The following is a 20334-nucleotide window of genomic DNA, read 5'->3' on the forward strand; positions in this document are numbered from 1 at the left end:
TCTCGTCTTCGTGCTGTGGCCCGTTTGGGCAGCTGGGAGCTGTGGCTTCCGTGTGTTGGGTGCTGAGGGCTGGGGTTGGGTGGTGCAGGGCTAGGTGCTCACCACTGCTTCCCGAGTTTCAGGGGATGCTGAAGGACGTGTCTGAGGGGAAGGCCCCGGAGCCACTGGCCGTCCTCCCTGCTGCCGGCTCCCAGGTGAGGAGCCGGGGGCAGGGTTCGGGCGCAGAGCATGGGGTTGGGAACTGGATGCCTCATGTCTGCACTGGCCTGTTCCAGCAGTTCCCGGCTCCAGGAGCTTTGGTGCTGGTCGCAGAACCGAGCTTTGGAGACTGACACCCACTTGTGTTTCAGACTTTGTCTTCGGGCTGTGAGCACCCTGCCGGCGGCAGCAGCTCCGACTCGGGGTGTGCAGAGCCGCGGCATGTGGCCGCCCGGGACTGGCTGAACTCGCCGATGCCGGAGCAAGTCAGGCCGCCAGCTGCAGGGGCCCACGGCTCAGGGCCAGGATCTGAGCTGCACCCGGGGCCGGAGGACAGGCCGGGGCCGTTCTCTGAGGGCCTCAGCATCCAAGACTTCCTGCCCAGAGCCCGGGAGGCTGAGCCGCCTGTGCATGCCGGCGTGGCCCCTGTCCTGGAGGAGGCGTTACACACCATCGGCTCCGACCTGCCTCCCTCGGCTCCATCCGGTGTGGTGGCCACAGGGCCTGCTGGGCCACAGGAGTATGATTTCAGAACCATCCTGAGGCCCGCTGTAGCCCCCTTGGCTTCCCCAGGGTCCCTGCAGACTGTAGGAGGTGGCTCGAGCAATGAGGGGCAGCAGCTATGGCGGGACAGTGTCACACAGCCAGAGGACACAGGTGTCCTAGGTAGACACGTGGCTCTGCTTCACCCCCACCCCGCTGGGCACACCGTCCCCCAGGAGGGGGGCAGTCAGGCCATGGAGCAGCTCCTTGAGCATGTATCAGAAGGCAGCGTTCCCATAGGCGGCTGTACTTCTGCGATGGCCCCCTCTCGACCGCGGTGGAACGTCCACGGACACGTGTCTGATGCCAGCATCAAGGTGGGGGAGAACGTGTGGGATGTGGCCCCCTCCCGACCGCGGTGGAACGTCCACGGACACGTGTCTGACGCCAGCATCAAGGTGGGGGAGAACGTGTGGGATGTGGCCCCTTCCCGACCGCGGTGGAACGTCCACGGACACGTGTCTCAGTCCCACGTGGCACTGAGTGCACTTTCTGGGGAAGGCCAGCCCGATATGCCCAGGTCCTGCCAGAGCCTCACTGACCAGGTGTCCCGGTCAGGCCTCAGTCTGGGAGCACAGAGCCCCGTCTGTGAGCCTGAGCCACAGCTGCCTACAGAGACGGCCTCAGACAGCGACTCCGCTCCGGTGGCTGGTTCCAGTGGTGGGGAGCCACATGGCCTCCAGGCTTTGCCATCCGCAGTGGCTGTATCTGGGGACCTGGGTGATGGTATCCCCGAAGACCCAGGTCAGTGGGACCCCTACAGTTCTCCTATCCCTGGTGGCACCTGTGGGCCCAGGAGGGATCTGGGCAGGGAGTCTGTAGTCCTGGGGACTTGGGAGGTCCCACTGTGGAGGGGTGCTTGGCTCTCATACTCTCCCTGCCCCACTGGTGTTGCTCAGGACCGGTACCGAGTAGGGACACGGAGGACCTCTCTCCAAGTCCCCCTCAAGGCTCACAGGTGAGGACAGATGGGGTTGGGGGTCTGGCCTGCCAGGATGGGGCTGCACATAGGGGATCCCACTGTCCCTTTCCTTCCTAGGACGACGTGGCAGCCCAGAGCAGCACCGGCCTTGGTGAGGAGGCGGCCGCAGCCCAGCGCTGGGGCCGGGAGCAGGCCTACCTAGCGGGTCTGGCAGAGCAGTACGGGCTGGAGCAGTACCCGGACAGCTACGAGGCCATGTGTGAGTGGCCGGTCGCGGTGGCAGGCAGGCGGGCAGGCGGAAGCCTAGCGTGTCCCGTGTGCTGAACGGCCATCTGCTGTCCTATAGCAGAGCCTCCTGCCGCCCACCTGCTACACCATGGGCTTCCCCGGGCCTTCGCCCTCCCGGAGGACCCCCGCGTCCGATCAGACGCAGATGAGACCGCGGTGCAGCTGAGTGAGCTGCTGCCGCTGCCCGTGCTCATGAAGCACTCCATCAGCGCCCCGCTGGCCGCGCAGTGAGTGTCCACCCCTGCCCTGCCCGCCCCGCCCCCGCCCCGACGCCCCTGACCCTGGGCCCCTCCCGCCAGCGTCTCCTTGGTGAACAAGGCGGCCGTGGACTACTTCTTCGTGGAGCTGCGGCTGGAGGCGCACTTCGAGGCGCTGCGGCACTTCCTGCTCATGGAGGACGGCGAGTTCGCCCAGTCGCTCAGCGACCTGCTCTTTGAGAAGGTGACCGGGGGCGCGGCGTGGGCGTGGCTGCTGGCCTCAGTGCCGGGACTCCCTTGGGACGCCTGTGCCCTCTCCTGCCTCAGCTGGGGGCGGGCCAGACGCCCGGAGAGCTGCTCAACCCGCTGGTGCTCAACTCGGTGCTCAGCAAGGCCCTGCGGTACAGCCTGCACGGGGACACGCCGCTCGCCGCCAACCTCTCCTTCGCCCTCAAGTTCCTGCCCGAGGCCTTCGCCCCCAACGCGCCCGACGTGCTGAGCTGCCTGGAGCTCAGGTACAAGGTCAGCAGGGCCCGGCCAGGGGGCGGTGGGTGGGTGGGGATCCCCACAGGGGCGTGCTGAGCCGGCCTCGCCTGCAGGTCGACTGGCCCCTGAACGTGGTGCTCACCGAGGGCTGCCTGAGCAGGTACAGCGGCATCTTCTCCTTCCTGCTGCAGCTCAAGCTCATGATGTGGACGCTCAAGGACGTCTGCTTCCACCTGAAGCGCGCCGGTGAGGGCGGCCCGGAGCCCGGCTTGTCCTGGGCTGCGCGCACACACGCCGGACACCCCTCGCCCCCCACCCCCCGCAGCTCTGGTGGGCTGCGCGCGTGCACGTCTGACCCCGCCCCTCCCCCCCAGCTCTGGTGGGCTGCGCGCGTGCACGTCTGGCCCCGCCCCTCCCCCCAGCTCTGGTGGGCTGCGCGCGTGCACGTCTGACCCTCCCCTCCCCCCCAGCTCTGGTGAGCCGCGCCGCCAGCTCCGTGCAGTTCCGCCAGCTGCAGCTCTTCAAGCACGAGATGCAGCACTTTGTCAAGGTCACGCAGGGCTACATCGCCAACCAGATCCTGCACGTCACCTGGTGCGAGTTCCGGGCCCGCCTGGCGCAGGTGGGCGACCTCGAGGACATCCAGCGCGCTCACGCCGAGTACCTGCACAAGGCCGTGTTCCGGTGAGCCGGGCGCCCGGGGCGCCTCTGCGCATGCGCGTCCGGGGCTCCGGGCACTGCTCACCGGCAGCCCCGCGCTTCCCCAGGGGCCTGCTGACCGAGAAGGCCGCGCCGGTCATGAACGTCATCCACAGCATCTTCAGCCTCGTGCTCAAGTTCCGCAGCCAGCTCATCTCGCAGCCCTGGGTCCCCGCCGGCGGCCCCCGCGGCGCGCAGCACCCCAACTTCGCCCTCATGCAGCAGTCCTACCGCACCTTTAAGTACTACTCCCACTTCCTCTTTAAAGGTGACTGGTCCCCCCCCCCCCTCCCCCCCCCCCCCCCCCCCCGGGCCGGGAGGGCTTGGGGACAGTGGGGCAGGAGCCCGCAGGTGGGCCTGGCTGAGCTGCTCCGGGTCCCCCTAGTGGTGACCAAGCTGGTGAACCGAGGCTACCAGCCCCACCTGGAGGACTTCCTGCTGCGCATCAACTTCAACAACTACTATCAGGACGCCTGAGGCTGCGCGACACAGGTGTGCTCCGGACCCCATACTCCCCGGCCCCCCCCCACCCAGCACCCCCACCCCCCCACCCCCCCCCCACCCAGCACCTCTTCCCCAGGAGGCCAGGCCAGGGGCAGCGCCACCGAGAGATGCGCCACAGAAGCTGCTGGTTTATTTGGGGGCCGTGTCTCCCCAGTAGGCAGAAGCCACGCTGTGGCCTGCGGTTGAGTGGCCCAAGGCCGGGGAGGTGGGCTGGGGCTGCTCTGCCCCTCCCCCACCGGCCCGCTTCCCTCCTGTCCTTGCACAAAGCGGCTTCGATAGGGAGCGCACTGAGCGCGGGCTGGGCTGCTGAGTCTGCGTCAGACGGAGACGGGTCAGGTCCTGACTGGACGTCTCGGCCGTCATGGAGAGACGGGCTGGGGTGCCCACGGGGTGTGCGCCGCCTCAAGGACTCGCTGGGCCTCGGGGCCTCGGGGCTCCACGTGTGGAGCCTCCGAGGCTATTACGAGGATCACGTCACGCACAGTTCTGCCGCCCACAGTGGGGGCTTGCTGCTGTAGGAGTTTTCTCCGCTGTCTGCCCCAGTGGCCCCTGGAGCCTCGGTGGGCTCCCCGTCCCTGTGGTACGGGGTTTCCAGAAGCTTCAGCACCCGCCGCACCTGGAGAGGAACGAGGAGAGGGGTTTTAGGGACTCCCCCTCGCTCCCCGGGCCGCCGCCTGCAGCGGGACCCAAGCAGAGAGGAGGGCCGGGTGTGCGCTTGCCTCTGAGAAGTCCCCGTTCTCGGCGGCCTCGATGGCATTCTGGGCGATGTAGTTCCGCAGGACGTACTTGGGGTTGTTGGCGTGCATGATGCGCGTGCGCTCGGCCTCCCAGGCGTCCTGGTCGCTCACGCCCTCCCTGTCCTTCTCCAGCCGGGCTCTGGAATCATCCAGGTTCATCTTTCCAGTGGATCCGCCCCGCCCTTCCCCTCGGTTCCCTGCGCGGGAGTCGCTGGCGGCCTCACCCGTACTCCTGGAGCCAGTCGGTCCAGTGGGCCCTGTTCTTGCTCAGCAGCTGCGCCGCGCTCAGCTGCTGCAGCCGCGACTGCTGCTCCACGCGCTCCAGCTCCTCCGTGACGCTCGCCCGCGTGCCCATGAGCGCGAACAGCTGAGGGTTGGACTGTGCCAGCACCAGCATCATGGAGAGCTGCCTGCGCAGAGGGGCAGCGTGAGGCCTGGCCCCGCCCCTGCCACAGGCGGGGTCCCGAGGCCACTGGGCACCTGGAAGATGGCCATCGGGGCCCAGGGGAGGCGGTGGTGGCTTTAGCGGCTCTGCGGGGCTGCTGCTGACTGCCCTGGGGGGGGTGACCTCGGCCCCAGGGGTGAGGCAGCGATCCACCCCCACTCCAGCGGCCCTGGCAGGTCTCGGTGCCCCGAGAGGAAGTGCCGCAGGCTGACTCGCAGGCCCCCAGGGTATGTGGGGCACCTGCTCACCGCTGGAGGGGGTTGGTCCCTGCTGTCTGCTTCTCCACGGCGCACTCGCAGAAGGGTCTGGGGGGGGGGGCAGGGCCAACACCAATTCCCCTTCCCGGGTCCTGCTAGCCTGTCCTCACCGCACCGCTGCACTAAATTCTCTCCCACCACGGGCTGCTGGCTTGTTTGTCAAAACCCAGAGACCGCGAGTGTGGGGTCGGGTACCATTTGCTTTTCCCGGCGGGCGAGGGCGCGGAAAAGCCTGGCCTAGCTGCGACCCGAGGGCCCTGGGGCTCTTCTTGGGCAGACGAGAGAGCCATTCTGGGAAGCTGCTCCCGGCCTGTGCCACTGGCCTGCCCCAGTGGTGGCAGCACTGCTGTCCTTCCCTCTGACCAGTGGGCTGAGCTGCCGACATGGGGGCCTGACCCCCCTCCCGGGTGCCCCAGCACGCTCTGCTCTAAACGGTCATCTCCTTCTGAAAGCAAATTCCAAGAAAGTGAGACCTGGGTACCCACCGGGGATCCATCTGGGGTCGGAAGGCGAGCTTCAGCTCCTCTAGGGAGGCGCACTGTGCGGTGAGCGCGGCCAGGAACGCAGGCAGGCCCAGGGGCTCCGGCCCGACTGGGAAGGAGCTCAGCAAGTAGAAGGTATTTGTGAAGTCGGCCCCTGGAACACGCCGCCGCTCAGGGTGCTGTCACACCAAGTGTGGACGCCTCGCCAGGCCCACGGGCTCCTGACTTTCCCTCTAGTCTCCGCCTCCGCAACCCCCACACCCAACCCGCCACCCAGCCTGGCCACCACTGTGACCCTGGCAAGTCACTCTAAGCCCTGGTTCCTTTATCCATGAATCAGCCTCTGGCCACCCCCGCTGTGGTCACCATCCTCACTGCCTGCTTGGTGTGGCAGAGCATCAAGGACAAGCCCCTGACACACGTCCAAACACACAGGCTCAATGTACAGCAGACACCGGAGGTCCCTGGCCTGACTCGTTAGACACAATCACTGTCAGCCCGGGAGAACATCCCGGAGACAGACACAAAAGGAAACGAGAAGGGACCAGACGGTGCAGACACAAAGCGTAACGCAGAAAATGGGGGGGGGGGGATGGCGAGGAGAGGTGACGACCGAAGTCCTCATCAGCAAGGACTTTAAGTGGATTCGTTGCCACATGAGATTGGCAGCTTGAACTAAAAAGGACTTTCAGCTTGTCTGGTCTAAAGGGAAGGGACAGGAAAACTAGCGCAGGCAGACCGTGAGCTGCAGAGCGGGGCCGGCCCGCTGGTCGGCACGAGGCCCGCGGATGACGAGGGCGTCACGTGCGGACGGACAGCCCGTTCACCGAGAAGGTGTCCCGGTCGAAAACATACAAACCGAGCACTTGTGGGACGGAAGGAGAATCGGACCGGTTCCCTGGAGCTAGAGGCTTCAGTGCCCCGCTCTGGAGAACGGATGGAAGTCTGCAGGGCAGAGAGACAAGGACCTTGGGCGCGGTCAGGCCACTCTGTCGGACAGACAGATCCCTGTCTTCCCAAGGACGAGGACAGACTGCGTGTTCAGCCATAAAGCACCTGCTTAAAGAGACTGGTGTCTTCTCCAACCACGACGGGATGAAGACAGAACTCCCAAAGAGGAGAGCCAGAGATTCCCCAGAGAGTGTGAAGATTAACCAGGGGCTCCAAAAAGAAATCACAAGGGAAATCAGAAAATACTTAGGGGCAGGAGACTGTGGAAGCAAATACTGAAGGTCGCACGAAAGCAGTGGTCGGACGGGAACTTAACGCTGGTCCCCGAGAGCGGGAGAGCACAAGGAGCAAAGGTCGCCTGCAGCCGTGTGGTGATGGAAGCCGATGGCTTCGTGACCCCGACAGAGGGAATCGCGTCCCCCTGACACTGGTCCAGGTCGGTTCCTCTCAAAGGGAAAAAAGCCTCAACCAATAACTTAACCTTAGCCGTGAGGCACTAGAAAGGGAACACGAAGACGAAGGCCGGCCGACAGGACGGGAATAGAGGGTACAGCAGAGTGCAACGAAACAGAACAAAAAAGCAAAAGTCACTGAAACCTAGACTTGTTGATTCTTCGAAAAGATCGAGAAGATGGACATTTTTGGTTGTAGGCAAGTAACTAAGATCAGAAATGGGAGTGTGGCCGTGACTGCTGGTCACGAAGAAACGGCTCTAAGAGTCTGGGTGACTCCTTGCTGACACGCCGGACACGCAGATGAAACGGCCGAGGCCCTGGAAACGCCATCTGCCAAAACGGACTCAGAAGACACAAAATCCGGGAAGTCTTGGGACAAGCGAGGACACTGGGCAACCTCCCTGCAAAGACCACGGCAGGACCAGAGGCCTCACCGCTGAGTTCTGCTGGACGTGGGGCATGATGACCAGTTCTTCCCAAGCTTCTGAACAGGAGGGAACGTTTCCTAACTCCCGAGAGCAGCGTCGCCCGGACACCAGAGCAGACCACGCAGGCCAGCACCCGGGCAAGGATGGCGGTGGCCTCCCATGGGGTCTGTGTCCTCGCTCCCTCTCGGTCCCCTGCCGGGGAAGGAGGCCCTCAGCGGCAACCCCACCCCACGGCGGCCTGACCTCCGCCCTCCAGCCTCCAGCACCGCGAGACGTCAGTGCCTGCTGGGCAAGCTGCCGCGCTCCGCTGCGACCGTTCAACTTAAGACAGGACATGTGCTCCTCTCGGCCCATGCACAATGGGAAAAACAAACGGACAGAAGGACCCGCCCTCAATTTCGTAAAACCACAGTTTGGGGAAGAAGGCCGAGCGCTCCCGAGAGCTGGAGGGACGCGCACGTGGACGCTTCTGCTCGCGCAGTTGGGGGAACCGAGGGCAGGGACTCCAGCGGATGTCCGTACAGCTGTCTCCGTGGTGCCGTTACCCACACAGGCCGAGGGGAAGACAACCCACGTGCACCAGCGATGACGGAGGAGTGACGTGTGGTCCGTCCACCCCACGGGCTTTCACTCAGCCCCGAGAGGCCCAGAATGCCGACACCCACCACACCATCGGGGGCCCTGGGGACGCTGTCCTCGGCGCTGTCACGGGACGGACCCTGCGTGGGCCCCTATCACTGAGGGCCCCGCGTTGAGTCAGATTCAGAGACAGGCGCCGGAATGGGGCTGCCAGGGGTGCGGAAGCGGAGGAGATGAGGACAGGGTGTCTGTGTGGGGAGACGGGCGGGAGCAACGGGTGCCCAGCGGGGTGAATGGGCCTGCTGCCCCCAAACCCCACACCGCAGGGTTGAAACAGTCGGCTCTGGGCTGTGCCTCGTTCACTGAGCAACGCCGAGGCACCGGCCCCGCTCACCGGTCAGGTGCATGGTCTCCAGGAGCCTGGCCACCAGCGCCCCGTCGTCGGGCAGCTCCGTGCGCACCAGGCCCAGCTTCCTGCGCATCTTCTGCAGGTAGTGGCAGCGGAACTCGGCGTCGAACTCGGCCAGGATGGCCTCCCCCTGCTCGCGGGGCAGCTCGGGCTCCAGCGCCTCTGCCAGCTTCTGCAGGTTCCACCTGCAGACCTCGGGCTGCTTGCTGTACGCGTAGCGCCCGGCGCTGTCCGAGGCATTGCACACGTGGTTGGGGTCGTACCTGCCACACGGGGCGCGGGGACCACCGAGGGGGTGAGGCAGGCCTCATCTGCGGTGGCCACCGCCCCCCTGCCCCGCTGGCCCGAGCGGCTCAGGTCCAGATGCCGCAGCCACAGACGCCCGCCCGCCCGGTCAGCAGCAGAGCGGCACGGCCTCCGCCTGCTCCTGCTCGGGCCCCCCGGGGCCATTTCCAGTCCCGGAACCTTCCGGGGGGTTTCTGCCGCGGGGAAGAGCTGACCAGGCCTTTCCAAACAGAACAGGGAGAACGGCAGCCGCACACCTGCAGACCACGCCCAGCGGCCCCGCACGGCTCACCTGTCCAGGAAGCCGAAGGGCCCGTAGTCGATGGTGAGCCCCACAATGCTCATGTTGTCCGTGTTGAGCACGCCGTGGCAGAAGCCCACACACTGCCACTCCGCCACCATCCGGGCCGTGCGGCGGGTCACCTGAAACAGGACGGATGCACGGTGCCCCCTGCCCCGCCCCCCCTCCCCGAGGACAGCTCTGCTGCCGAAGACTCCTCCCTTGGCTCTGCCCTCCGGACGCACACTCAGCCGTGGGGGACAGGTGAGAAGGAAAAGCACACGTGTGGGCTCTAATTTCCACTTATCCCGTCTGTCTCTTTCATATACTAATTTGGGCTTTTATCCATGAAACCAAAAACACCAGGAAGCCCTGACCATCCCCACCATTCTGGCCCAGGAGGATAATCGGGTGCAAACCGGGAGGTCACCGCACGAGCCAGCAAAACCTGCGCTGGGTCCAGGCTGCTACATCCGGGGCCCCACTGGGACTGTCTGTGTGTCCCACCAGCACCCAGGCTCCCCCGCAGCGGAGTCCTCCCCCACCCCGTTTTCCTGCTGGGCCTGGCGGGGGCACACAGCACCTCCAGTGCCACGGAGACAGTCATCCTTGGGTGTGTCCAAGAACCCCGACCCTCCATGCAGCATTCCCAAGAAGTCGGTCCTGCTCAACGCTCACGAGAGGTGACAGGCTCTGGGACAGGGGAGGGACTCAGAAGGGCAGGGACATCAAGAGAGAACCTCTGTCCATCCGCCAGGCAGACCGAGTCGCACCAGCTGGTGGGACGCCAGTGTGCGGCCCCCCGTACCTCCCGGAAGAAGGCGGCGTTCCTCTGCGCGCGGTCCTCGGCGTGCGCCGCCTGGATCTCGGGATAAAACGAGCTGATCACATAGTCGAGCATTTGCGCCCGGATGTCGTCTCGCCCCACGCTGGGGCCCTCGCGCCCTGTGTGCTCATCTGCGGACTTAAAGATCTCAAAGGATCCGAACCTGGAGGAAGACCCGCGTTTGTACCGGGTTCAGCACGGCTCCAGCCTCCAGTGACCGAAGCCTGCCGCTACGCCTCGTGGCCAAGGCCAGGAAGAACAAAACCAAGAAAAGCACAACTCGTCTTTGAGTGACACACGCAGACCCCGTCTGCTTTTGGCCAACACCACGTGTGCCTCTGTGGGAGGCCCAGGGAGGCACGACCGGCTTGGGACCAGCAGGGCTCTGCGCTCGTCCCCTACCCCAAGGACAGCGTCGGTGACTGGCGTCCTACCAGTCCCAAGTGGGGTCAGCTCTACAACCGAGTGCTTGTGTCCTCCAGGGGACGGAGGCAGTGCCCGGAGACACTTCTGGCTTGAACGACCACCATTACCGTTGGCGGGCACGGGGTTGGCCCCGCAGCGCCCCCCACCTCCGCTCACTCACTGGTCAGACTGCCAGGAGCGCCCTTCAGGGAAGTGGCCCTGGTCTCCTGGGGGGAGGCGGACGGCCACCCAGGCTCTTCTAGGCCCCAGAGGACAAAAGACAAAGCCAGGCGCTCAGGCTCAGGCACCGCAGGAATGGCCCCCAGCACACGGGGTCTGTCCGGCTCCACCAGAGGGGGACCAGAAGACGTCACAGCCGTATGCCGACAGCCGCGGGTTCCGGGGGTCAGAACCGTGTGATGCCAGGTGGCACGGTGACATCAGGGAGGAGGAGAAAGGACCGCAGCTGAGGACGGGGGTGTGAGCAAGGACGGCGCCGCGGACGGGGGCACAGCAGGCGTGGCACCTGACACCCAACAAGGCCACTTTCTGGGTGACTTCCGTGTCCCTCCGGGTCCCAGAGCCTGCATCTGGGCAGCCCCTCTTTTCCAGCCTGAGACCATCCCCCTTCACCGGCGCTCCAGGGCCACGGGCCGCCTCTCTGCCTCTCTGCCACCTCCTCCCTCCTGGGGGCAACGGGGGCCCGAGCAGCCACCCACACGCCGGACAGGGCTCCCGACCCAGGAAAGGCCCGGTGCCTTTGCACCCCGCGTCCCCCGCAGCAGGAGCCCAGCGGGGGATGGGCTCCGCGCACGTGTGTCCCTGCGGGCCGAGGCCGCCTGACCAGCAAGGTGCGGCCGCCCGCGGGAGGGCAGCAGCATTACCTCAGGAAAGTGGAAGCTATCCGCAGCACGACCGTGCACTTCTCGTACTTGGGATTGCCATCGTAGAACACGTCGCGGGCGACCATGGACTGGGACGTGACGCAGGCCCCGGCCCGTGTGGTGGGGATGCCCAGGTGGAACATAGCTTCGCTGCACAGGAACTCGCGGATGCTTGACCGCAGGACCTTGCGGCCGTCGGCCTGTCTGAAATCACACAGCCGCGGCGGTCAGGCAGCGGTCCGTGCCAGGCCCAGGCTCCAGCAGCAAGCGGGACGGGCTCGGCCGAATCGACAAAGATCTGCAGGTCCGATGGCTCCCGATACCGAGAGGCCCCGACCACGGCCCCCGATCCGGCAGCCGGGGCCTAGCCCACCGCGGAGCCAGATTGATGCCAAGGGCCGCGAGGGCTGCATGAGGCCTCTTGCCCAGGACCTAGCCAGCGGGGCGTGTTGCACGCTCACCAGTACGTGTGCAAGTCTGCTTTCGTTCCTTTACTTCACAGATACTCTCTTACAGTTGGGGTGAAGGGTCTCAGGCAGCCCTTTCCAGGACTTGGTCGTTTTTTTTGTTTTTTAGATTTTTTATTTAGGGGCGCCTGGGTGGCTCAGTGGGTTAAAGCCTCTGCCTTCGGCTCAGGTCATGATCTCAGGGCCCAGGGATCGAGCCCCGCGTCGGGCTCTCTGCTCCGCGGGGAGCCTGCTTCCCCCTCTCTCTCTGCCTGCCTCTCTGCCTGCTGGTGATCTGTGTCAAGTACATATTTGACAGAGGAAGAGAATACAGGCAGACGGAATAGCAGAGCGGGGAGAAGGAGCCTCCCACTGAGCACGGAGCCCCATGCAGGGCTCGATCCCAGGGCCCGGGGATCATGACCTGGGCCAAAGGCAGCTGCTTCACCCACTGAGCCCCCAGGCGCCCCGAGTGTGAAGAGTTCTTTGTCTACTTTGAGTAACAGTCCTTTATCAGGCTTGTTTTTTACAAATAGTTTCTCTTCGTCCTCTTGATACTGTCAGTTGCAGAAGTTTTAACTTCACTGGAGCCCAGCTTATCCGTGATTTTTTTTTTGTGGATCTCGCCTTCATGTCCCAGGGCGCCTGGGCGGCCCACTTGGTCGAGCCTCTGCCTTCGGCTCAGGTCATGATCCCAGGGTCCTGGGACCCAGCCCTGCATCCGGCTCCTGGCTCAGTGGGGAGCCTGCTTCTCCCCTTGCCTCTTCCCATGCCATGCTGTTGCTCACTCTCTTTCTCAAATAAAGTCTTAAAAAAAGAAAAAAAAATCATGTCCAAACTCAACAGCTGCTGGGGTTTCTACTTTATCTTCTGGTTTTATAGTTCTGCATTTTATGTTTAGGTCTATGATCCCTTTTAAGTTAATTTTTCAATTTTTCAGGGTCTGAGGTCCGTGTCTGGTACATTTTTGGTGTGTACACGTCCAGGTGCTTCAGCACCAACTCTTCGGATGACGGTCTTTGCTCCACATACTGCCTTTGTTCCTGAGTCCTAAGTGACAGCATTTACGGGGGGTCTGTCTGTTGTCCCGTGGCCTGTGCCCCCACCAGCTCTGCGCCTTCTGGTTACTCCAGTTTTACAGTCAAGCCTGGAGTCGGGCAGCGTCTGTGCTCCGACTCTGCTGTCCCTCAGCGCGCGCCTCTCCGTGTCAACTTTAGAATCCCATCATCAGTATCTGGAAAATAACCGCTGGAATTTTGATCGGAATTGTACTTTTTAAAAAGATTTTATTCATTTGAGAGAAGAGCGAGAGAACACAAGCAGGGGGAGTGGGAGAGGGAGCAGCAGACCCCCGCCGAGCAGGGAGCCCAACACGGGGCTCGATCCCAGGACCCCAGGATCATGACCTGAGCCGAGGGCAGACGCTCCCCCACCGAGGCCCTGGGCGCCCTGACTGGATCATAGGGAACCTGTAAGTCCCAGTGGGAAGAGCGGACACCCTGACAAGACGGGGTCTCCTTCGTGGGCGTGGGGCACGGCCGGCCGTTCAGTCTTCCTGTGCGAGCAGTTCTCCTCACAAATGCCTGCTGTTCCGTCTCGTCGCCGTGTGAGTGACACTGTGGAGACCAGACCTGGCAGTCCCCGCAGGGCTCACTGCGGCAGCCTCTGGCCAGAGCGACAAGCGCACCCCACTCACCTCCTCCTAGTCCGTGTGGGGAACTGGGCAGAGCCCTGTCCTCAAATGTCAGCCCACCCCTCCCTGGCCTGGGAACGACTCTCCCCCGGCTGGACCTCCTGCTCGGCAGGAAGCCAGCACCGCGCAGTTTAATCTGGAGTCTGGTAAAAACGGTCCTGAAAATCAGCAGCCTGTCTTCCTGCCCAAGGCAGCGTTCCCAAAGCAAAAGCCAGAACTGGACGATTACACAGCAAGGATAAAGGGCCTCTCTGTACCCACAGGGCCAGCACGACACGCGACAGCAGCCCCTTCTCCTGCACACCCGTGTCTTGCCAGCCGAGCTGTGGGGTGGGCCCAGCGGAGGACAGGCTCTTCTGTGCCCGCCGGGAGAGGCATCTCCCCAAATCCCAACCCCACAGCAGGCAGGACGTCACCCGCCCACCCCCCAAAGCTCACATCTAGGTACCCACCAGGGCTGGCCTGAAGCCACACACAGCCACTCGGGACGTTAGCCTCCAGACATGAAGTGACCCCTTTCTTTTAAAGAGAAATATTCTGGCAGACCTCAAGTCTAAAACACGGACTTGCACACACTCAAGTCTTCAAGTACAAGAGATGAGCAGAGGGTTCCTCTCCCGAGAAGGTCGTAGTAACCGGCAAAAATAAATGACCAAACTGAACACACGAAGTCTGACGATGCCCGAAGAGTGGGCGGGCCCCACGGCGGCGTTTGGAGGGGCAGGAACCCTCGCCTCGCTCGCCGGCGCGGAAAGCTCCGCGCAGGCTCTCTGGGTGGTGGCAGGGGCGTGAGGCTGACCTCTGGAGACCTCCAGGGCCAGGAAGGTGAGGAGGAGGAATGAGTTATTCTGGGGTCGGAGATGGAGCTGCTGGGCCGCAGGCAGGGGGTGTGGGATGCGTTCAGATCCTCGGGGGGGCGGGGAGGGCACAGGGACTGGCCAGAACACACGCCCTCAGGACTTCTCGGCACAGAAAACAACTTAGGTGTGGCTTTTTAGCCGTTCAACAAGTATTTAGGAAATACGGACTGAAGGCACCAAGCGCTGAGCGGAACGGAGCGGAAGGGGCTGCCAGCGCCGCCTGGTACGTGAGAGGCAGGAGCGGTCTAAGAGCCCGCTGCCAGGCCAGGCCGTGGGGACCTCGACCCAGGTCCCTGGCCTGCAAGTGCTCAGAAGCCTGCGTCTGGGAGAGCGTCCGCTGGGGCTTGGACCTGAGGGGTTCTGGTCTCTGTGCAGGGCCTCTGTGGTGGGCGCACAGCAGCTACGCTGGAGAGCAGGCCTGGGCTGTCTGCGCGGCTGCTGAGAAACGGCCCTGCCTCCCCAGGCAAGGCTGGCTGCGCCGGGCCAGCGGCGAACCCGGGGTCACAGGCAGAACGGACTCCAAAGTCCTTGTGTCGATTTCGGGACCAGGACACAGCAGGGGCTGGTGCTATGGGACCAGGGCCAGCAGGTCCCCTCCCCCGGCCGGCCAGAGGGGCCAAGGGCACCTGGCGCCAGTCCTGCAGCCACAGTCCCCCCTTCTGTCCTCTCCCTGTGACCTCCGGGTCTCTGCACAAGCCCTTCCCTCCGCCGGGATCCTGGGACACCCCCTCGCCCCCGCAGTGTCTGTCCCCAGACCAAACGTCCAGTTGCATCTCGCCCGGCAGCAGGGAGGACAAGCGTGGGCCTGAGCGCGCCCCGCGCCCCGCGCGCCCCCCGCGCCCCCCGCGCGCGCCCACCTGGAGAAGGGCGTGGGGCCCGCGCCCTTGAGCTGCAGCTCCCAGCGCTCGCCCGCGGCCGTGCACACCTCGCCCAGGTACATGGCGGCGCCGTCGCCCAGCTGCCCGGCGAACTGGCCGAACTGGTGGCCGCAGTAGCAGTGCGCGGCGGGCTCGGCGCCCGGCAGCAGCGCGTTGCCGCTGAAGAAGAGCGCGGCCTCGGCCTCGCGTGCCTCGCGGGCGGCGGCGTCGGCGGGCGGCGCGCCCAGGCCCAGCAGCGCCAGCGCCGGCTCCGACAGCGCCACGAGGCGCGGCTGGCGCAGCGGCGCGGGCCGCACGCGGCTGAAGCAGGCCCCGGGCACCGGCCGCGGCGAGGACGGGGCGCCCTCGGGCCCGGCCGGCGGCGTCTCCACGGGCAGCGCGCGCAGGGCGCGGTTGTCGAAGCGCAGCCCCGCCAGCCAGCGGGGCGCCGGCTCCATGGCAGCGCCGCGGGCGGCGGCCGACGCGGAGCAGGGCGCGTGCGGCGGGCGGTGGCCCAGCGGCGCCGACCGGGCACGGGCGGCCGCGAGCGAGGCCCTCAGCGCGGCCCCCCGCGCGGCCATCCGCGGCGCCGGTGCGGCGGAAGCCCTTTTGCCGCGACCGGAAGCGGCGGGCGTGCCTGGGCACCCAATCGCCGGCGGTGGTGTCCGCTGGTGCGCCTGCGCGGGCCGCGCCCGCGAAAGCCTGACTCTGATTGGCTGCGGCGTGCGTCTGTCAGCTCTTTAGGGGCGGCCCCGCAGCGGCCGGGGCGGGGGGAGGAGGACTTGGCCGCCTGCGACCCGTCCGCCTCCGCGGGCCTGCGGCCCAGTGTTGCAGCCGCTCGGGGAGCGGAGGGGACCGGGCCTGCGTGACGAGCCAGCAGGCCCCTGGAGGTCCGGCCCGGGAAAGGCCGGACAGTCGGGGCTCCGAGCTCCGAGCCGGATGACCGTGTTGAGAGACGTGCCCGGTCGACCACCAGGGGTGCCCCTCGACCCCGGGGGGAGGCCAGGGTCAGCTCTGGCCCTGCGCTGTGCCAGGGCCTGTCTCCGGATTGTCCTCGGCTGCGCCGGGCAGCGAGGCAAAAGGGAAGGAGGGGTCTTCAGCTCGGGTGGAGGGCCCGTGTCCCTGGGGACAGGCCGCGAAGAGCCCAGGGCGAAGCCAAGCCTGAGACTGGGGAGCGCTCGGCCGGGTGGGGCTCCTCCCCGGTGCGGGAGCCCCGCCGCCCCTGTTCTGCCTCTGCTCGGAGCAGGACTGCTCCTGCGTCCTGGCTTCGGTGCCGCCCCGCGTGCCTCCCGAAGTGCCCGCGGGAACCTTACTTTTCCCTCGGAGCACCCCCGACACGAGCTCACGCCCTCGTTTTCCGTTTTTTTCCGTGCCTGTCTCCTCGCCGGGCTCCAGGAGGGCACGCAGTGTGCGTGATCTGGGGCCAGTTCTTCCAGAAGGGTGCCTGGCGGAGAGAAGCTCCCCACATACTGTCCGGGAGGCTGGGGAGAGCCAAGTCTGGCCTCCAAGCGTCTGCCCCAGAGAAGCCAGGAGGCCTGTTGCAGAATAAAGACCTCCGATACTCAGCCTGGAAAAGAACCCCGGATGGAGGTCCTTGGAAAGGCTCCCCTGCCCCAGCCCCATACTAAAACCCAAGACCAGGAGCTATGTAGGGGACCTTGGACAATTGTGCACAAGCTCCCTCCTGGCTGGATTCTACCCTTAAGTTCCAGGAGCCACCTGTGGAACTTTCTTCTGGGGCCAAAACGTGGGCCTCCCAGAGCTCATGTGAACCATCTTTGGCCCTGCCAGCTGTGACACTGGGGAACCCCTCAGCCCCTCTCCAGCTCAGAGTCGTCATCCCTGAGATGGTCAAGGACGCTACCTTCTCTGGGGGGGACAATGTGGTTAGGTCCCAGCAAGTGCTCAGAGCCCCAGGGTCTCCTCCTGCAGCTTGACTTTCCCTCCCCACTGATGCTCACCGGGGCCTTCACTTGGCCTGTTGGCAGAGAACCCCATTCCCAGCCTTCTTCCTAACTGCGTAGGGGACCTGGCCTGAGCCTACTGTCACTGCCCACCCCCAACTTCCCCAGGTCCCAGGCCCTTCTGACACATCTCCGTGCCCCCTCACCCCACTGTCTCACCCACACCTTGGAGTCTGGTGGGATCGGGTTCTTGGAAGGCTCAAGAGTACCAGGTTCTGTGTCTTGCTGGCTGCCCTCACAGAGGTCATAGCCAGCGGTGGCTCTGGTGGGTGCCAAGGGTTCCAGGAGGAACCAGCACCAAGGGGTAGTGCCTTCTCAGATGTGGTGACCTGGCTTCTGGCCTAAATGTTGGGCTGCACGGCCTCCTGGATTTCCCTGGGCCTGTCCTGTCCTGGGTGGACAGACATCCCGGGTGAGCAGGGTCTGAGCAGCCAGGCTGGGCCAGAGCAGAGCTCGGCCCCTCCCCAGTCCCGACCCCAAGGAAGACCGCAAGGACAGCCAGGCTTGAACATTTAATGAGGCTCGGACACGGACCGGCGGGAGGCCTAGACCTTGCCGGAAGCAGTGGTGTGCACGCGCAGCACGCTGGCGCGCAGGGCGGGCTGGTGGTCACCAGCGGCCCAGCGCATGCCCGAGGCGGCCCCCGCCTGCTCCGGCCACAGCCCGTTGAGGTCAGCGCGGCCGCAGGCGCTGTACCACCATCCGGCGCCCGAGCCAGCGTGGCTGCAGCTGCTGAAGGTCTGGGCGCCGTCCACGCAAGGCGAGCAGCGGTCATGGTCACGGTCCAGCGTGCTGAAGCCACAGCCCTCCTGGTTGTCCGTGAGGCCCAAGCCACGGAACGCGTCCCCTGCAGTGTTGTGGCAGTGTGGGTGGCAGGCCAACTGCCCCCAAGGCCCCCCACTCGCTGTCTGGCCATCTGGGACCCCAGGGCAGGTGCTTGGGAAGCGGCTGCCCTTCCCAGAGCACAGAGGCTGGCAGATGTTGCTGGAAAATGGGGGCTCCAGGGGCCCACACTTCCCTACCTACTCTGGCCTGCTGCAAGAGTCCGCCCTCCCCACAGGCTGGAGAGCCCAGAGGGCAAAGCAGGCACAAGGGTCCCTTACCTCCCAAGCACTCACCTGCATTCCCCGAGTACCGGCCGAGGGTCAGCGGGTAAAACTGTTCCTCCCTGCCCACGCGGAAGTCATCGTAGTGGGCCTGCAGCGTACGGTTGTCCGCGTCCAGGAGATCCACGCGCAGCTCGGAGCGCAGGCCCGGCTGGGAGGTCAGGCTAGAGATGTGGTCCAGCCCCAGCCAGTGGTCACCTGCAGAGGCAGAGGCTGCTGTGCGACGGGCCACCCCGGCCTCCTCCCTCCATCTCTGCCCTGGGTCCCCAGTGGCGGTCAAGGCCTGGAGGGCTACACCCCTGGGCCCCTGGGTGGGTCCTACCTCTCAGGTCTCCGAAGCCCTGTTTGTACTCCTGCCAGCACCTCTCGAAGTCCAGAGGCGTGCCCTGGCCCTGGCCTCGGCTCTGAATCACTGTCCAGCCACCGTCCGGGCGCATGTCACAGAGAACCTGGGGAAAGGGCCGGCCCGTGGCAGGCACTGCCCCTCTCCTGTCCACGCTCCCTTAAACACTGTATTTGAAAACTGAAACGTTGTTTTTCTACTTGTCAGGATCAGGTAAACTTGTATCCCATTAAGTTCACTTTCTCAGAAAGGGGATGAAGCTTGGCAGTCAGGGCCCGGGCCCCAGGAAGCCTGCCCAGCTCGACATCACTTTGCGCCCTGCTCTGTGTCTTTGTTTTTTCACTCGGCGTTGTCTCCTGGGCCCTCTCTTTGTTCAGACCCCTCAAGGTGGAAGCCTAGGTTCCTCCCAGCCTTTCCTGCCCGTAACACAACGTCTGTGAACATCTGTGTGCCCGGGTGTGTCTGAGCACGGACTCCACCAGCGGCACCTGGCCTGGTTGGCCCTTCCCCCAGCTAGGTGGACAGTGCCATCTCTTGTCTTGGTCCAGGTGACACACACAACACCCCCTGGGCCCTCCCTGTGGGGTGCTCACCTCGAAGGGGGTGCTGGCTCCTTCTGGCTGGACGGTGTACACACCGCTCGGGGCGCGGGGTGTCTGCACCCAGATGTAAGAGCAGTCCCTCCCTGCGGGAGAGAGGGCCGGGAAGGCTCGGGCCTGGGAAGGGGCCATGCTCTCTCGGTGCCTGGAACCAGAACTGTCCTCCTGCGGACGCCCTGCGACAGTCTGCCAGACGATTCACAACCTTGTTCTGGCAGGTGGGCAGCCAGTCCCCTCACCTTGGGCCATACCCATCCCAGGCCTCTTTGGAATTCGGCCAGCCCGCAGCCCTTGGGCAGACCCTCCATTCTTCCCGCCGCCCCGGACACGCCCTCACCTGCTGCCCTCGCAAGGTCAGTCTTGGCTTCCCCACCTTCCTCCTCCTGGCCCGGCAGCGGGCCGAGCGCTACCCCAAGCCCAGCCCGCATTAGGAGGGAATCCAGTGGGGCCGGGTCCTTGCCTGCCCTCCCCTCGGGCTGCTCTGGGCAGGGACCCCGCTGGGTCCTCCTGGGGAGGGAGACCTGCCCGGTGGGGATCTGTGGGTGACAGGTGAGAGGCTGCCTGTCTCGGGCCCACCCGGCCAGCCCCTCCCTCCGCCACCCCACGCAGCCAGACCTTGGGGTTCCAGAAGCACCACGTGCACCTGTGGAGAGAGGATCCTGGTAAGAGGCAGGCTCGGTAGTTCTGCGAGGCCCAGCCCATCTGACTCACAAGAGCCACTGGCCCGACGGCCACGCTTACCGGCGGTCGATACTGCACCACGGAGCCGGCCTGAGGCACAAAGAGGCAGAGGAGAGCAGCGAGACCCAGCACGGGGCAGGCGGCCATGCTTCCTGGGGGTGCAGACATGGTGGGTGGGGAGCCCAGCCCACGGCCCCACCAGCCTCCCCGCACACCCCCTGTGGTGCTCACTGTGCCTTCTGGGCAGATCTGAGCCACGGGTCCCCAGCACCTTTTGTGTGGGCGCGGGGCTCCCCCGCCTCCTCCCCTCCCAGGGGCGGGGAGCCCGAGGGTGGGGACAGGGACGCGAGGGCTGGGCTGCCCCTCTGAGCATACTTCCCCTTGGCGGGTGTCCTCACTGGGCCCGGGAACAGGATCTTCTGCCGAGAGGCAGGCAGTGGCCGGAAGTCCTCCAGGCCCCAGGGCAGTGCCAGCGGCCCGGGCCACCTCCTCCCCTACCCCCTGAGTCCCGTTTCCACACATTCC

General features: G+C 65.3%; 3 protein-coding genes across 9 annotated transcripts in view; 1 reads left to right on the forward strand and 2 right to left on the reverse strand.

Moving 5' to 3' along the window:
• The window catches only part of TUBGCP6 (tubulin gamma complex associated protein 6), a 20870-nt gene extending 16053 nt beyond the window's left edge, over positions 1-4817 (forward strand). The window contains exons 15-26 of one of the 4 annotated variants that reach the window (XM_044229125.1): positions 123-194; positions 351-1485; positions 1641-1699; positions 1781-1922; positions 2010-2178; positions 2251-2392; positions 2476-2670; positions 2748-2880; positions 3105-3318; positions 3402-3601; positions 3719-3825; positions 4707-4817. In XM_044229125.1, the coding sequence (XP_044085060.1) occupies positions 123-194; positions 351-1485; positions 1641-1699; positions 1781-1922; positions 2010-2178; positions 2251-2392; positions 2476-2670; positions 2748-2880; positions 3105-3318; positions 3402-3601; positions 3719-3810 (2553 nt within the window). In that variant the 3' untranslated portion in view covers positions 3811-3825; positions 4707-4817. Of the gene's footprint in view, positions 1-122; positions 195-350; positions 1486-1640; positions 1700-1780; positions 1923-2009; positions 2179-2250; positions 2393-2475; positions 2671-2747; positions 2881-3104; positions 3319-3401; positions 3602-3718; positions 3826-4706 lie in introns of those variants that run through there. The other 3 variants (XM_044229126.1, XM_044229128.1, XM_044229127.1) reach the window with 3 other exon arrangements.
• On the reverse strand, positions 3946-15697 carry SELENOO (selenoprotein O). Of its 2 annotated transcripts, none has more exons than XM_044229129.1 (9): positions 15117-15697; positions 11261-11464; positions 9954-10134; positions 9158-9288; positions 8566-8843; positions 5762-5912; positions 4799-4984; positions 4557-4713; positions 3946-4453 (listed from the first exon to the last, which is right to left on the reverse strand). In XM_044229129.1, exons 1-9 carry the CDS (start codon positions 15695-15697, stop codon positions 4298-4300), a joined length of 2025 nt encoding a protein of 674 aa, XP_044085064.1. In that variant the 3' UTR covers positions 3946-4297. The 2 variants fall into 2 exon arrangements, with proteins under 2 accessions (XP_044085064.1, XP_044085065.1); XM_044229130.1 differs by having other exon boundaries at positions 4307-4453.
• A 1880-nt stretch (positions 15698-17577) lies between these two features.
• Positions 17578-20257, reverse strand: LOC122892510 (angiopoietin-related protein 5-like). 3 transcript variants are annotated; one of them, XM_044229136.1, is made up of 7 exons: positions 20185-20257; positions 19870-19961; positions 19744-19771; positions 19123-19214; positions 18509-18635; positions 18199-18384; positions 17578-17927 (listed from the first exon to the last, which is right to left on the reverse strand). In XM_044229136.1, the coding sequence occupies exons 2-7, from the start codon at positions 19954-19956 to the stop codon at positions 17626-17628; spliced, it is 822 nt and encodes a 273-aa protein (XP_044085071.1). In that variant the 5' UTR covers positions 19957-19961; positions 20185-20257; the 3' UTR covers positions 17578-17625. The 3 variants fall into 3 exon arrangements, with proteins under 3 accessions (XP_044085071.1, XP_044085069.1, XP_044085070.1); XM_044229134.1 differs by having other exon boundaries at positions 20041-20257; XM_044229135.1 differs by lacking the exon at positions 18509-18635 and having other exon boundaries at positions 19870-20257.
• Positions 20258-20334: the final 77 nt, after the last annotated feature.

The sequence above is a fragment of the Neovison vison genome, chromosome 12, assembly GCF_020171115.1.
Source record: "Neovison vison isolate M4711 chromosome 12, ASM_NN_V1, whole genome shotgun sequence".
In the NCBI taxonomy this organism is placed as follows: domain Eukaryota; kingdom Metazoa; phylum Chordata; class Mammalia; order Carnivora; family Mustelidae; genus Neogale; species Neogale vison.